Here is a 14,032-nt window from a genome sequence, read left to right as displayed (position 1 = left end):
GCTGAAGCAGCAGTGACTTTGGGAAGATGAAGCTGTAACCTCTGAGCAGCTGGGCTTGAGTCTGGTAAAGCTAGTTTTGCGTCTTGGCTACAGAGCTTTTGAAATGCTCTGGTCCCACTAGTGTGGTGGCACACTCTGATGGCCCCAGCAGTGTCATTAACCAAAACAGGCTTTAAGATACCAGCCTGAATAATCTCATCCTATCACTATCCTATTGCCTTGATGTGCCAGGTCCTAAACCTGGGGCTTTTACTACCTGAAGCTGGCTGTAGGAGTAGGATAAGGCTTGAACTGCCCTGTTGCTGCTTACTGTGATCCAGAGCTCACACTGGTGAATGTAAAGGGATGCCTTGTGCTGTGTTGCTCTCACTCCTAAGCTCCAAGGTAATTCCCACATAAATACCTGTATTCCGTGGTTTTACTTTTACGACCTGGCCCAACATGCTGATGCAGCCTGGGCTATCAAGGTGTTTGATGTGAAGCAGAGCTCAGAATTGAGATGAGCTGCCCGCAGTGGGGTTGTTCGTGTGCGCTGAATTCTGCAAAGCTGCAGAAACAGCGCTGTGAATTCGCACCCTCGGGGCGCGCGTCCGCTCCTTGGGGATGGGTGTCGGCCGATTTAGGCTCGCTCATCTGCATCTCCGAGCAGTTTGATGCTCAAAGGGAAGGTTTGAAACAGGACGAGGATAAGATGGGGTGTCTCTCTCTGGGTTTAGGGCGTTTGGGTGTTTTTCTGTTTGGTTTTTCAAGCTGTGACTGTAGTGGATGATTTTTTTATTTTTGTATATGAGGTTTTTGATGGATTCAATGCTTTCTTAAGTTCAAGCTGTGGAGCATTTAAGCTTTGTCAGCACTGTGAAATAGATGTGTAGAAATACTTGCTTTGCTACATTTCCTCACCTTTCATGTGTGTTGGCAGAAGGCTCTCTTGGTGTCTCCTGTAGCTGTAATAAGTTAAGAATGCTTTTCATCCAAGGATCTTTGCTAGATAACTTACGGAGTGCATTGGTCTTATTTCTGTATTTTATTGTTGCATCTCTGCATAACCTGTAACTATAAAGCTTGGAAGGTGAATGTTGAACACTTCAGAGGACATGGATAAAGGAAAAATTAGGGTTTCTTTCTTAGTAGAAATTGCCACAATATTGTATGCACTTACACTTGGTTTTAACTGTTTTATTGGAAAAATCTGAACTTTAAAAGGCTATTTTAATGATGAGCATGGGAGAGCAGAATGGGATGTTACACTGCTTAAATACCTTCTAGCCCTGCGCTCATCTATCCCTTCACGTGAAGCACCTTAGCTTTTGAGAAGCTCACTGTATTCCAGCTTGATAACCTGTGAACTGCCTGAGGTGAAAATTTTGGACTTTAGTAATGGTCTTTCCATCTGTAGGCAGTAGAAGTGTTTGGAGACTGCATCTGGGACAGAAATGACATTTTCTGACCATGGACAGCCCATCTCATACCACTTCCTGCACTACTGGGTCAATTAAACGTATATGAGCTTAAACTTCCTGAAAGTCTAAAGTCCATTTGGTTTCTGCAACAAATGTGTAATTGGGTTAAGTTACCTTTTGGAAGGTAGGTAGCTGACCTTGGTGGGTTTCCTTTGCCCTTACACTTTGTGCTTTTTAATGTGCTCTTAGTCCAGATATTTCTTTTATTTTCTTCCTTTCAGTGCAAATAGATATAGCTCAATTTTCAATCTGTTCAGCTTCCTTGACACTTCTGAGCCAGAACAACAAAGATATAGGTGCTGAGGTGCAAAAACTATGCATCAATACCCAGAAAAAGAAATGGGAAATATAAAAGTTCTGTTTAAGGACAACTGCTTTATGCATTTTAAGCTTTAAATAGGGTTTAATATTAAACTGACTATAAGCCCTGCTATTTATGCTGCATGTCTTTCAGGGGATGATGCCAAGTGCTTGTTTACCTGTACACTGTGCCAGTGCAGTGGCCATTGCAAGGACTACAGCCTACATGTCAAGGCTGCATAAAGCCAGAGAAAAGGATGTCCTCTGTGGCTGGATGTTGGAACATGAAATAGAAGAGAAAGGAATTAAAATATATTACACCACATAGGCATGAAGTAAGAGTGTAAGTTTTAGTTTTAAGTAAGTAAAAATATATCTTAAATGCCTTAAGGGACTGTGTTAGCTAGTGAAAAGCCCTAAAGCCTAGTTTAAATTTCAGTAGTGTTACCCTTTACAGAATTAGTTCTACACACGGTGAAAACATGGCTTGCATTTCTAGATAGAACAGAGTTATTTACGTAAATAGATAATACTCTATATGTAGAATTTGGGTAAGAACTGACACTACTTTTGTACTTTAGAATTAAATTCAGACTGGTGTAGAAAGAATGTTTTAGAATTGTGTTTTTAACTGATTGGATGATTTATTAATATAATTCCCCTTTATTGGGGTGAAAGTACTCCAACACTCAAGAAAGAATAAAAAAGGGAGCTGCTGTTGCTCGGAACAACAGGACTTTCTGCCAGAACACTTTGAGCACGGACTTTAATACTCTGAACTCTTTGCCTTCGAGACTGATGCATTCATACAATAAACAACTTTACAACAACCAACAACTGCTCTTGTCTCCTCGAGACCCAAGATCCACCCAAAACTGACAGATGCAAATGGGCAGAGGAGCTGTGCATGTTTAACCTGGCCTGGGGCAGCTGACCCTGCTCTTGGTAAGGTGTGCTGGAGTTGGCTGGAGCACACAGAGACAGGTCCTGCTTCTGCAGGCAGTAGAACTATGTCTAAGAGAGTAATGAACTGGAAATAGACATGTTTCTAAGAATAGCTGAGAGCTATTGTTTATTTTCCATCTGAAAGAGATTTTATTTTTGAGATATTGAGGTTTATTTTTAAGATTTTGATTTCTCCATTGTCTCTCCCCTGTTTTCTACTAATATGTTCTAACTGAAAACAGTCTGGTACTCAAACAAGGACTTGAAGGGCAAGTACAAACCTTGAACAAACAAGTTACTTCAATATTACATTTGTTCAAAAGCACAAGTTTTTATAGGTAGAGTGGCAAAAAAAAAAAAAATGGAAGCTTTATACCAACACCAGTGAAGGTGTATAAAGTTATGGAGATTGCTTTTGAATCTGATGTGAATGCCCTAAAACGCTTCTGAAAATGCTGGAGAATAAAAGCATCCTCACCATCCAGTTAACAGTCCAGTCTGATGCCTTAAGAAGGAGTGGAGACAGCCTGATAGTAAAATTTGTTTATTTACAGTGTTATGTATTACAGGAAAATCAGTTTAAAAAGTCAATGCTTCTCTTTCTTCAAGTTGCGGCATTTTGAAGATGTTAAGACATATCTGAAGAATTTTAAACATACCTGATTCCAGCCTTCTTGGCTGATCTGCAAGGTCTGAGACCATCTCTGGTTTTTTCCTTTTTTTTTTTTTTTCTTTTTCTTTTTTTTTTTTTCCCCAGCCCTTTGAATTTCAAGTAAGGCATTTATTTATTTCCTTTTCTTTTGAATGAGGTTTCAACAAAACAAAAGATAATATCTATGGGTTTGATTGCTGCAGTAAACTTTAACACTTAGCACAGCTGACGCTTTCCACCTTGATAGTCAAATGCATGCTTTGCCATCAAAAGATTATGGACTCCACTCGGCCTAAAATCCATGCTGGGCCACACAACCCTTTTGTTGCCTACCTTAGATGAATAGTCCAGCTCATGGCCTTCTTCACTGTCTTGTCAGCTCTTTCAAATTCCTCTGCCTTTACCCTGGCTTCTGGTATCAAGATGATTTCTACAGTCCTCTGAAGCTCTCCCTTTATGCAGGACTGTCTAAAACACCCCCAGCCAAACCTGCTAATATCTTACATCTTGGGATTTTTACAGTACCAGTCAGAAATACCTGTAAAGGTTCTGGAAGGGCCTGAAGTGAGAAACAGAATATGCATGCAGTGCCCAGGCTTTGTGAATGCAGGTTCTTGGGGGCTTTTTTTCAGGTTTTTTCTTTTGGCTTGCTGCTTTCCCCCCTTATTGAGTATTAAATACAACAAAACACCGACTTTCAGTTAAGTGACGTTTTGTGACCAGCTTCATGAAGAGGGGGAGCAAATGTGAATATGCAGCAGTCAGATCTAGTTAGTCGGTCTGGTGACGTAAAAGTGTTTGAATACTGCAGTTGTATTAGTTATCTGGTTGATGATGATGTCAGTCAGGCTGCTAAGAGGTATTGCTTCTGCTGTAGTACTTTGGGAAGGAATTTCACTTTTCTGCTGGAGCAGAAAAGTTTTGTCCACATTGCAATGGAGCTGGAACTGCCTGGAGCCAGATGACACTCAATGGGACTTTCAAGCACACAGTCAAGCAGAACTCTGACACATGATACCTTTCTTCATGCCATTTTCTCCTTTTGCTTCTGCTGGACAACCCCATCTGTTCTTCTTGCCCTACTGTACCACTTCCTCGGTCCCTTTCCTTCCTATCCATGAGCCCTCAAGGCTGTGGGGTCTCTGGCTGTCCCTGCTGAGGCTGCCTGCTATGAGTGTCCATCCTGCTCCCTGGGACAGACGCTCCTCCTGCCTTTATTGCTGCAGTCTCCAAGAGGCCCCAGTGGCAGACCATCTAAATGGGGATATCTGGAGGGGATAACTGACCCTCTACAGGTGGAGAAGAATTGGACAGCAGGATTTGGGACAGCCTCCTCTACATCTGAGCCCTCTGTGGCTGCTTGGGCTGTCTGTGCTGGCTGGGTGTGTGTTTTGTCCTCCTCCTGCTCTGGGCCTCTGCAAGGTGACAGGAGTGAGAGGACATGCTTCCTTTACAGAACTGCTTCAGTCCAAGGGACTTGCTGGGCTGGAATGACTCCAAAAGTTGTTTCTCTCGAGAGAATTTTGTACATGAGAATGGAAGAGATCAGAATTACTTCACTGTGAGGAAAAAAGTCCATGCCTATTTTTAGTAGAGGAAATTAAGTGAGCAAAATGAGAAAAGGGTGAGGGCAGACCCGTAAAGTTAACCCTGGGTGCTCTTCATTTCTAACCATTTGAGTGGGGGTAAATGCAGTGAACTGAAGCAACAAAGTTGGTGATGAACTGTTGGGAGAAAGACACCTTTACAACTGCAGACAGCAGCTATCTCCTTGCTTCCCCTCCCCTTCCACCTGCCACAGAAATTCCTATATAACCTGCTTTGCTCATTGCTGAACTCACTTTTTGAATTTTCTGCATCTTCCAGTCTATTAATAAAGGGCATGATAGTTTGCTTTGAATTAGCAGTGTTTGTATAGGATTAACTTTACACACATTTACACTCAATGGATTTATCTTCCTTAAGTTGCTAAGACCCTATTTCTTTCAAAATCCATTTACCTAGAACTCCTATTAATTTAGCACATCCAAAATTATTTGTTCTGTTCTGTGTTCAGAATACTATTCCAGGCAGTGCCAGGGGCTACCAGCCCAGCCCCCTGAAAGCTCCTGCCAGACTTCCAGGCATTTGAATCAAGTTGCACCTTGTGTAAAGCAAGTGAGCATAGTGCACAACTGCCTGAAAACTACGGGATGGTGCACTTGGGCTCTGCCCTCTGACATGTCCTTTCCCAGGGCTCCCACAGGATCAAAGGGTACCTTGCTGATGTCCATGGGGAAGGAGTATGCTTTGGAGAATTGCTGAGAAGAGGAGAAGAAGGGTGCGATGATGGAAAAGGTATGATTCTCACCTTTCCCCCCACCCCTCCTTTATTTTCCTGGCCTTGGCCACAGGTGGATTTACTGGGTGCACTGTGAAGCCTTGCCTCAAGACCTCTCACATGCACAGAAAATGTTAGTCTGAACAGAGTCCTAACCTTTTGAAGGCATTGATGGATTTATCCATCAAGTGTTTCATAAGGCGTTTTTGTGTCAGCATTAGAGATCAGAAAGGTTTTCTTTTTCATATGAGAAAGATCTTGGCTTTCTTTGTTCTGATGGTGATCTTTGACAAGACAAGTAATTCTACTCATTTTGTTAAAACCTAAATAGCAGTACGTTAATAAGTGTCTGGTACAAAGAACTGATAAATGTAATCAAATAGGTTTTAAGCTAAAGCTTGTAATTCAGTCTTTTTTCTTCTTTTTCTCCTTAGAAAAAAACCCATAGGAAACACTATACTTATTGTGCCTTCTTATTATTCTGCAATCCATTGGCAGCAGCAAAGTAGTCCTTGTGGAAACCATTCTTGATTTCTGTTGTGACAGGGGTTTCCTTTACAGCTGTTCTTGAAGGTGCTTTCCGGTATGTCTATAAAGCAAAATCCAAAGTAAACACTCGGATTCATTTAGTGCCTGCCAAAACACTGCTTATGGTTAACTGTAAATGGAACTTGTCTGCTGTTGATGCAGATGTATATATTTGCTTCAGACAGCATTAAGACTGTAGTCTTTTCACTGCTGTGGGTGATGTTACTTTACTAGCCTTACTGTAATACCTCTTAATGTCAAAAGAGATTTCAAGCCTTGTACACTAAAAGCTTTATGTATTCAGGCAGGCTTGAGCACTCCCTGCTAAAAGATGTTGAAGTAAACAAGGCAAAGACAGAGCTGTTAGTTTCTTTTCTTTTTCCCCCTTAAGGAGGAGAGAGATTCCAGAATCTGCCTACCAAAGCAAATTCAGACCTCCTATGTTCTGAATGTGGTACCTGACTTGCTATACAAGTGCAGAAGAGTTAAGCTGTAATGAGGGGGTCCTCATTATTGAATAATCTCTCCCTCTCTCAGACATGACTATATCTGTTATTAAGTATTTTAAGACTAACATGTTTTAAGCACTGACAATCATCCTACATCTGAGTCCACTCAGACTATCCAAAAAGTTCTATTTTCCCCATCCTTGTCAGAGAGCTCTCAGAAGACTGCTTACCTTAATGTAGAAGTTGATGAAGAGGATGACCAGTGTGGCCATGTAGGAGGACTGGAACATGAGGCAGCCAAATGGGAATCCACATGGCTTCACAGCTGCACTGAGTGTGTGCACAATAGTGAGCAGAAACTGGATCTGCAGAGAGAAGATAATGCAAGAGTATTTGCTGAGAAAGGGTCAGTGCTAGCTAAATCAGACACAGCAATGTCCCCTAGTCCTGCTCCTTGAAAGTTTGAGTGCTGTTGAACACTATTCCTTTCTAACCTCTGAATGCATTGTGAAGGTTAAGTTAAAATGGTGCTCTTGTGAAATTAAATAAAACCATAAGGGGTCAGAGTTTTCTAAAAGTAAGTTTATAGGCTTAGTTGACAAAAGGGAAGCTTTCTTTTCCTCTCAGATTTAGTAGGTGCTGCTCTGTCTTCCAGAATTTGTGACAGGTACAGGTGCTGTCTCTGTTACTGGGCAGAAACTGGAGGAAACTCTGAAGAGTCCTGTCAATAGCTTTAGAAGTCTGAACAGAAAATGCAAAGCTCAGGTCCAAGGAGTTCAGATAGGCTATCACTTGCATTAGTGAAGTTAAGGAGGGGATGAAGGAAGCAAAAAAGAGACACGGAAGAAATTGCAGAGACTTGTCTGTATTTAGAACTGTGAGCCACAGCCCACACTGGTGCACCTGATTCTCTTCAGCCAGGTAAGTGTACAGCTCAATCCAGTGTACTAAGGTGCATTTCCAACAGGGCAGTGTGTTTCATCTGCAGGGATGGTCTCAGCTCAGAGAAGCAGCTTTTCCTAAGAAAATTTCTACACAGGAATTTTAAAGCTCACTGTAAACATCTGAACTTCCAAATAATATGAACAGGCCCTAAGAGAAAAAAAGTGAAAGGAACTTTATTTCATATCAAGCCTTGTATCTTCTTGATAGAAACTTTTGATCTGGCTCAGCTCTTCAGGCACAGCATGCCCATGGAACAGACTTTCAGAAGTCAGTCAATTTCTGTATTGCCTAAAGTTTGTTTACATCATTTTGTAGTTGTACCACTGTGTTGTGAGTTAACCTGACTTGGCTGCCAGCTGCCCACCCAGCAGCTTTCTCCCCTCTTCTCCTCAGTAGAGTAGGGGGAGAAAATAAGATGAAAAGAATTTGTGGATTGAAATAAAGGTAGGGAGGGTAATTGATAAAACTTACCTATTACTGTTATAAGCAAAATAGACTTGACTTGAAGAAGATTAATTTCAAGTATTGCCAATTAATAACACAGAAGATGAACAAGAAATAAAATTAAAAACACCTTCCCCTAAGCCCCTGTTTCTCCTCAGCTTCAGCTTCACTTCTGACTCCTCTACTTCCTTCCAAGTGGTGCAGCAGGATGGGGTTTGTAGTCAGCCCACATTGCTTTGGCTTTGCTGTTTCTTTCTCCTCACACTCTTTTCCTGCTTCTGTGTGGGGTCTCTCCCATGGGAGAGAGTTTCAGTGTGGGTATTTCCCATGAGCTGCACCTCTTCACAAACTGCCCCAGTGTGGGTCACTTCCACAGGGTCTAGTCCTTCAGGAACAGGCTCTTCCTTTGTGGGTGCCCATGGGGTCACAGATTCTGCCAGCAAACCTGCTCTAAGGTGGGCTTCTCTCTCCATGGGTCCACAGGAGCCTACTTTTCTGCTGGCTGTATCTTCCTTCAGGGCAGATGTGTCCATTGCTGCAGAATGAGGTCCTCCATGGGCTCCAGGTGGATCCCTGCTCCCCTATGGACTTCTGTGGGCTGCAGGGGAACAGCTTCACCAGCATCTTCACCACAGGTTGCAGGGGAGTTTTTGGTGCTAATTCCCTCCTTCTGTTCTGCCCTGGGTATTTGCAGGGCTGTTTCTCTCACATTTCCTGTCTTCTCTCTCAGCTTCTCTGCTGAGTTTTTCACCCTTAAATAAATATGGTATCACAGAGGTGCCCCCAGCTTTGCTGATGGGCTCAGCTTTGGCCAGCAGGGGAGGTCTGTCTTGGAGCTCGCTCTGTCAGACTTTTTTTTGTGACTTTTACATAAATTTTTTTCCACAATTAAGGAGCAGTCATTTCCTATGCAGTGTTTCAAAACTAACAATTTTGTGGACTAAAGATTTTCTACTGTTTGTTTTCTACAGAAAACACTTCTGAACATAATTTACTTTATTAAGTTAAATCAAGCTACGCTAGTGACTTATGCTGTATGATAGTTTTGTTATACTTCAATTCTATCTGGCTTAATTGTGTAAATAACAATGTTTACCTATAGTTCATTTAGTCCTCTCTCACATTTTGAAGGATTTCTGGTAGTTAAAAATGAGAGTAAAATAGATACATACCAGTTGTGCCTGAGTGAGGTATTTCTTCCACCAGAGATATTTTCTCATAGAAGGGATGACTGACAGTCCATAATAAGAATACATAAGCACGTGGATAAAGCTGTTCAAAGTGGGTCCAAAGAAACCTATAAAAATCCATTAGGGAAAAAAAAAACAATGAAATACCAACTGCCAGAAAGTGAGAAGAAGGCATTATTTCTTGTGATATTGCTTCTATATTGAATCTCTTATACATAGTAAGTATTCCTTTCATGCTTATTCCTTGCTAAAGATATTCCTGATGTGTAGAGGTCCTCTCCTAGGGACAACTGGAAAACCAAATACTTCCTAGAGGGTTTTTCTCATGCTGAATATTGTATTTTTATCTCATATTTTTCTTCTCCTTCACTTTTTTCCTGTTCTGTAGTTTACAGGCTATTTTTTCCCCTCTCCTAAAGCTCTTCTTGCTATGAGCCTTTCCATTATTCCTGTAAGCTTTAAACACTGCTGTGTTGACTTTGCTGCTAATATGCAGCTTAGGACCCTGGGAGACACCTGTCTTTCTGCTCTCTGATGCAGTAGCAAGGGCTTTGCTCTGAATTAAACCAACCTCTTGTGGCTGTGTTTGATCATCGCTCTTGTTTTCTTCCTTGGCTCTTCTGCTTGATACACATTTACAACACTTCATCCCAGCTAATACCTTGCTGCTCTTATTGGATGTATTTAGTGAATACTAGTTCTAGAGGAAATTAACTATCCTCTACTTTGCAGACTCTGGAGAAGTAGCAGCACTACTCTGTGCTGTGTGCTTCTGTGTTTGATGGCACTGCTGCAACTACAAGATGGACTCACCAGTTGTTCTGATTTTGCCACTGATTAATTCCTTAGCTACTGATTTAATTACAGTAGAGCAGTGCTAGTGCAAAGTGTGGGGACCACACATTAAGAGGCACAAACCTCCACTGATTTGTTTACACCTCTAGAAATAGCTCCTAACTGCTATGAAATCTCTGATCCCTGCTACTACCTCTAGCAATGATTTACTTTGATTTTGTGCTGTCCCCAGCTAGCGCCAACAAATGTGAATGCTGCTTTTAGGTCTGAAAAAGACTTGCAACAAGTTTTCTACAAAATGTTACAATGGGCTGAGGTGACTCCCTCTAATAGGTTGCAAGAAAACTGAGGCTTTTTCCTCAACTTTGAAAGCACTTCCACAGGAAGCCTATGGCTGTGTGAAGCCCTGGAAAAATGTGCCTGTTGTGAGCCAGCTGAAATAGTTCTCTGCTGTCTGGACTTATTATACAAATGCCAAATGACCAGCCTGTGGTATCATAGAACCCTTCATAACAGGTAAGATGATGACAGTTACTGTAACCTTCCATAAGGATGTATTCTCATATAAAACAGAATAAATTCAAACTTGCATTTTAATTAGTGACTATGTAAATAAAGTGTCTTGCTAAAGCAGAGATTGATGCATACAAGAGTTGAGCCTGTAAAAAGGCCATTGATTTAATTTGTTGTGATTGATAAAGGCTTTACCAGGGTCATGACTTCTTCCTGCATCTGCTTTTGGAGTAGGTCTTGTGTGTGATGGCTCTTCTGTGCTACTCAGTACTGTTGTGCTTAAAAGTGGTTTGAAGAGAAGTAAATACACGGGTTTGTCGCAGCTAAGTGAAAAATCTAGGGCCTAACACTCGGGTATTTTTGGCCTGAACTTTTAACCATGCTTTTAACTTTCCAGTGTTCTGCAGGTGGTCAGTATTTCTGAAAGGCTCTGATGATGCCCTCAAGTTGCACAGCGACACAATTCCTTTGCACAGTTCTGGTGAAATGATTCCTCCGCAGCTGCAGCTGACCTAGACCCGGGGTGATGAAGCAAACAAAGACTTACTCTGCCCACAAGGTATCCAGTTCAGAACACACCACCAAATGTTAAACATAGTGGCATGGTGATACACATGAAGGAAGGTGATCTGGTTGCTTTTCTTCCTCAGTACAAAGAAGATAGTGTCCATGAATTCAATTACTTTGGAAAAATAATACCACCACAGCACCTTGGCTACCTGTACAAGCAAGAACAAAGGAGCAGGAGATCAATATCTGTCCATATAAGTGCTTAAATATTAGTGTACTTCTTCACTCCCTAGGCATGCAACTTCCCAGAAGACATTGATATGATATTAAAGGAGAAGCATGAGCTGTCTTCAATTTTATTTTGCTTTTCACTGACACAATGACACACATCTTTTAAGCAACTGTATAAATATATAATTATAAATATATAATTTAAGGAATATAAACTTTGAGGAAGGATTTTCTAATTTATTTTTTCCTGAAGATGCAGTTTTGTGGGTAGGTTTTTGTTTCATTTTGGGGTTGCTTGGTTTTTTTTAAGGGTTCTATCATTTTTTTTCACACTGAACAGATTTTGCTGCCAGATTCTTCTTCTGAAACAATCTAAATTTGATACTCAATACGATGAAATATATCCTCCTCTAGAGCAGAGATATTTTACCAGAGCTCAGGATACGTCCTAGGATGGTTAAAGACAGTTAAAACACAAAGGATGCTGAGGGCTGAGCTGTTTTTGTCTCTCACCCGGATATCAGCCTCCCCTGCGCTGTGGAGGTTCTGGCACTGCAAGTTGTAGCCACCTTCCCATGTGGCAAGGATGAGCTGGAACAGAAAACAGAGGAATTATGTTTGTGAGCAGATGGAATGATTTTTCTCCCTGCAGCTGTTCTATCCTTCTTGGGTGGGTACCCACTCCTTCCATGAACTGATGCTCTTGAACCAGACAACTTGCTGATATCTTGTGTTTTGAAAGGGGAAAGGCATCAGTTAAGCTGGAGATACGAAATGATGCATTTCTTCTCTTTCTCTGGCTTTAGAGCCTTCAAGGCATCTGTTAAAATCTCTTGTTACTTAATGCACGTCCTAATCCTCGCTCCAAAGCAAACACTGGAATAGTGAATCTTTGTCCTGAAGCAGTATAAGCTTAACACAGCTACTTGTGCAAAGCTGTCCTTGAGAAAAATTCCCTGTTTGCCAAGCAAACAGAAGGCAAAGGCGAAGTAGTGCAAGGGGAGAAATATTTCCTAATGCCATACATGTCTCTTTATCCTACACTATTAAATGCCGGAGGAAGTGAAGGAGAGCGGGCACAGTGCTGAATGGAGGCGTGAATAAGCACACAAGCAGTTTCTTAGATTCTGCACACGTCACACGGGGAAGCAGGCAGAGCAATGAAATATCAGAGTGCTGAACTGGGGTGGAGCAGGTTTCTAGAAAACCATATGGTAGCTTTTTGATATGGAATATTTTTGTAGTAAAAGACACCTCAAGCACTCAGCAGCCCTTTCGCAAGAGGGAGCATCATCTCTTGCTTATAAATGCCATGTGGAGTCCATTGATTTTTGAAACGGTCTTCCTTATTCTTAAATAAGTGCAAAGTGGGTTTGGGGACAAACTGAGCAACTCATGTTCTGGGGTCTTTCTCACCCTCTACCGACACTGCAGAGAGTGGGAGTGGGAGAAATGCACTGAAGTGTTATGCTGTAAGCAGACTTGCAAGATGCTGAGAGAAGTGGGTTGCTTTCAGCTCTGGGGCTACACTGACAGGGACGATGCATGTCAGCACAGAAGGGATGACTTTTCCCTCTAGTTCACACTGAAAAGAACTGTCCTGTGTTGAATCTGTGACAGTCCATACAGCAGTGAAGCAGTGAGCAAACTGAATCAATTCCTAGAGTAAATACATTTTAAAAATTATTATTGATAATAGCTGGAGAATTAGAAAGTAGCCTAGAATGCTTATTCTATATTCATGCTAAAATATGTTGAAACCTGGAAAACCAGAGTCTTCTACTATTTTTCTTCTGAATTCAGATTCTGTGATTGTCCCTGTATTATGAACTTTGCTGTTTTAGGTGGCTAAAATAGCCTATAGAAATTGCAGAGAGATGACAGTACAGTAAATGAGTGTTTTATAGATAACTGATATGTAACAATTGAAACAAACACATTCCTTTACAACCAACTCATTTTTCTGCTTTGCTGAAGAAACTTGACCTCAAAATTTTCTGCTGCAGTAGGTAAAATGTTGGTACACAGAAATTTGGTAGGAAAAATATGCAGTTTTCAATATTTTGATTAGTGTATTTTACTACTGTTCCAATTTGTATATCAGTGGATTGATTTTTGAAAAATCTTTTGCATTTTGTCTCCTTGTGTATGAAAGGTCAGGAGTGAAGGCCAGTTGATTGCCCAGCAGGTCCTGGATAAAGCCCTGAGGAAAGAAGTTGGTGTCTCACCACATGTCAGGAGCTGCAGTCCTCCCTGGAGATACTCTGGGGATATTTTCAGTCTGGATTGGTCGATACTTGCTTTTTGTTTGCTTTTTTTAACAATCTGGTAAGTAGTAGAGTAAACCTTGCCAAAGGACTCTGTTGTGCTTTCGCTTCTATATTAAACCTGGTTTTGATTATACCTATGCCAGTGATTTGTTAAGTGACCTTAAAACACACATTTGCCAAAAACTGCTGCAGTCAGTGGGTTTGCAAGCAGTATCACTGACTACTTACAAAATCATGGAAGAAGTCCAAGTCCTAAGTTCTCAGACAAATGGGCTCAGGATAACTGGTGTGATTGAAAAGCTGTGGAGTAACATCTGTAAGTTGCTAGGGGCCGTATAAAGGCTAGGAGAAAGTGATTATTGGCAAAATGTTAGGTACCTGTCCAGAAGCTGCCTGCCACTACAGAAAAGATAATATTCAAGAGAAACAAGGACAGAAAACTGAGATGGAAAGCAACCGAGTTACTACTGCCCTTCAAAA

General features: G+C 41.3%; 1 protein-coding gene across 1 annotated transcript in view; it reads right to left on the bottom strand.

Annotated features, from left to right (window-relative positions):
* Positions 1-3,233: 3,233 nt before the first annotated feature.
* ELOVL2 (ELOVL fatty acid elongase 2) overlaps positions 3,234-14,032 on the bottom strand; it is a 52,141-nt gene continuing 41,342 nt past the window's right edge. Inside the window, exons 4-8 of the mRNA XM_058833116.1 lie at positions 11,796-11,873; positions 11,089-11,260; positions 9,216-9,340; positions 6,885-7,019; positions 3,234-6,266 (exon numbers count right to left, since the gene is read on the bottom strand). Of these exons, the coding sequence (XP_058689099.1) occupies positions 6,138-6,266; positions 6,885-7,019; positions 9,216-9,340; positions 11,089-11,260; positions 11,796-11,873 (639 nt within the window). The 3' untranslated portion in view covers positions 3,234-6,137. The remainder of the gene's footprint in view (positions 6,267-6,884; positions 7,020-9,215; positions 9,341-11,088; positions 11,261-11,795; positions 11,874-14,032) is intronic.

Source organism: Poecile atricapillus, chromosome 2, assembly GCF_030490865.1.
Source record: "Poecile atricapillus isolate bPoeAtr1 chromosome 2, bPoeAtr1.hap1, whole genome shotgun sequence".
NCBI lineage: Eukaryota > Metazoa > Chordata > Aves > Passeriformes > Paridae > Poecile > Poecile atricapillus.
The sequence above is the reverse complement of the archived record's forward strand: the minus strand, read 5'-3'. Positions and strand labels throughout refer to the sequence as shown.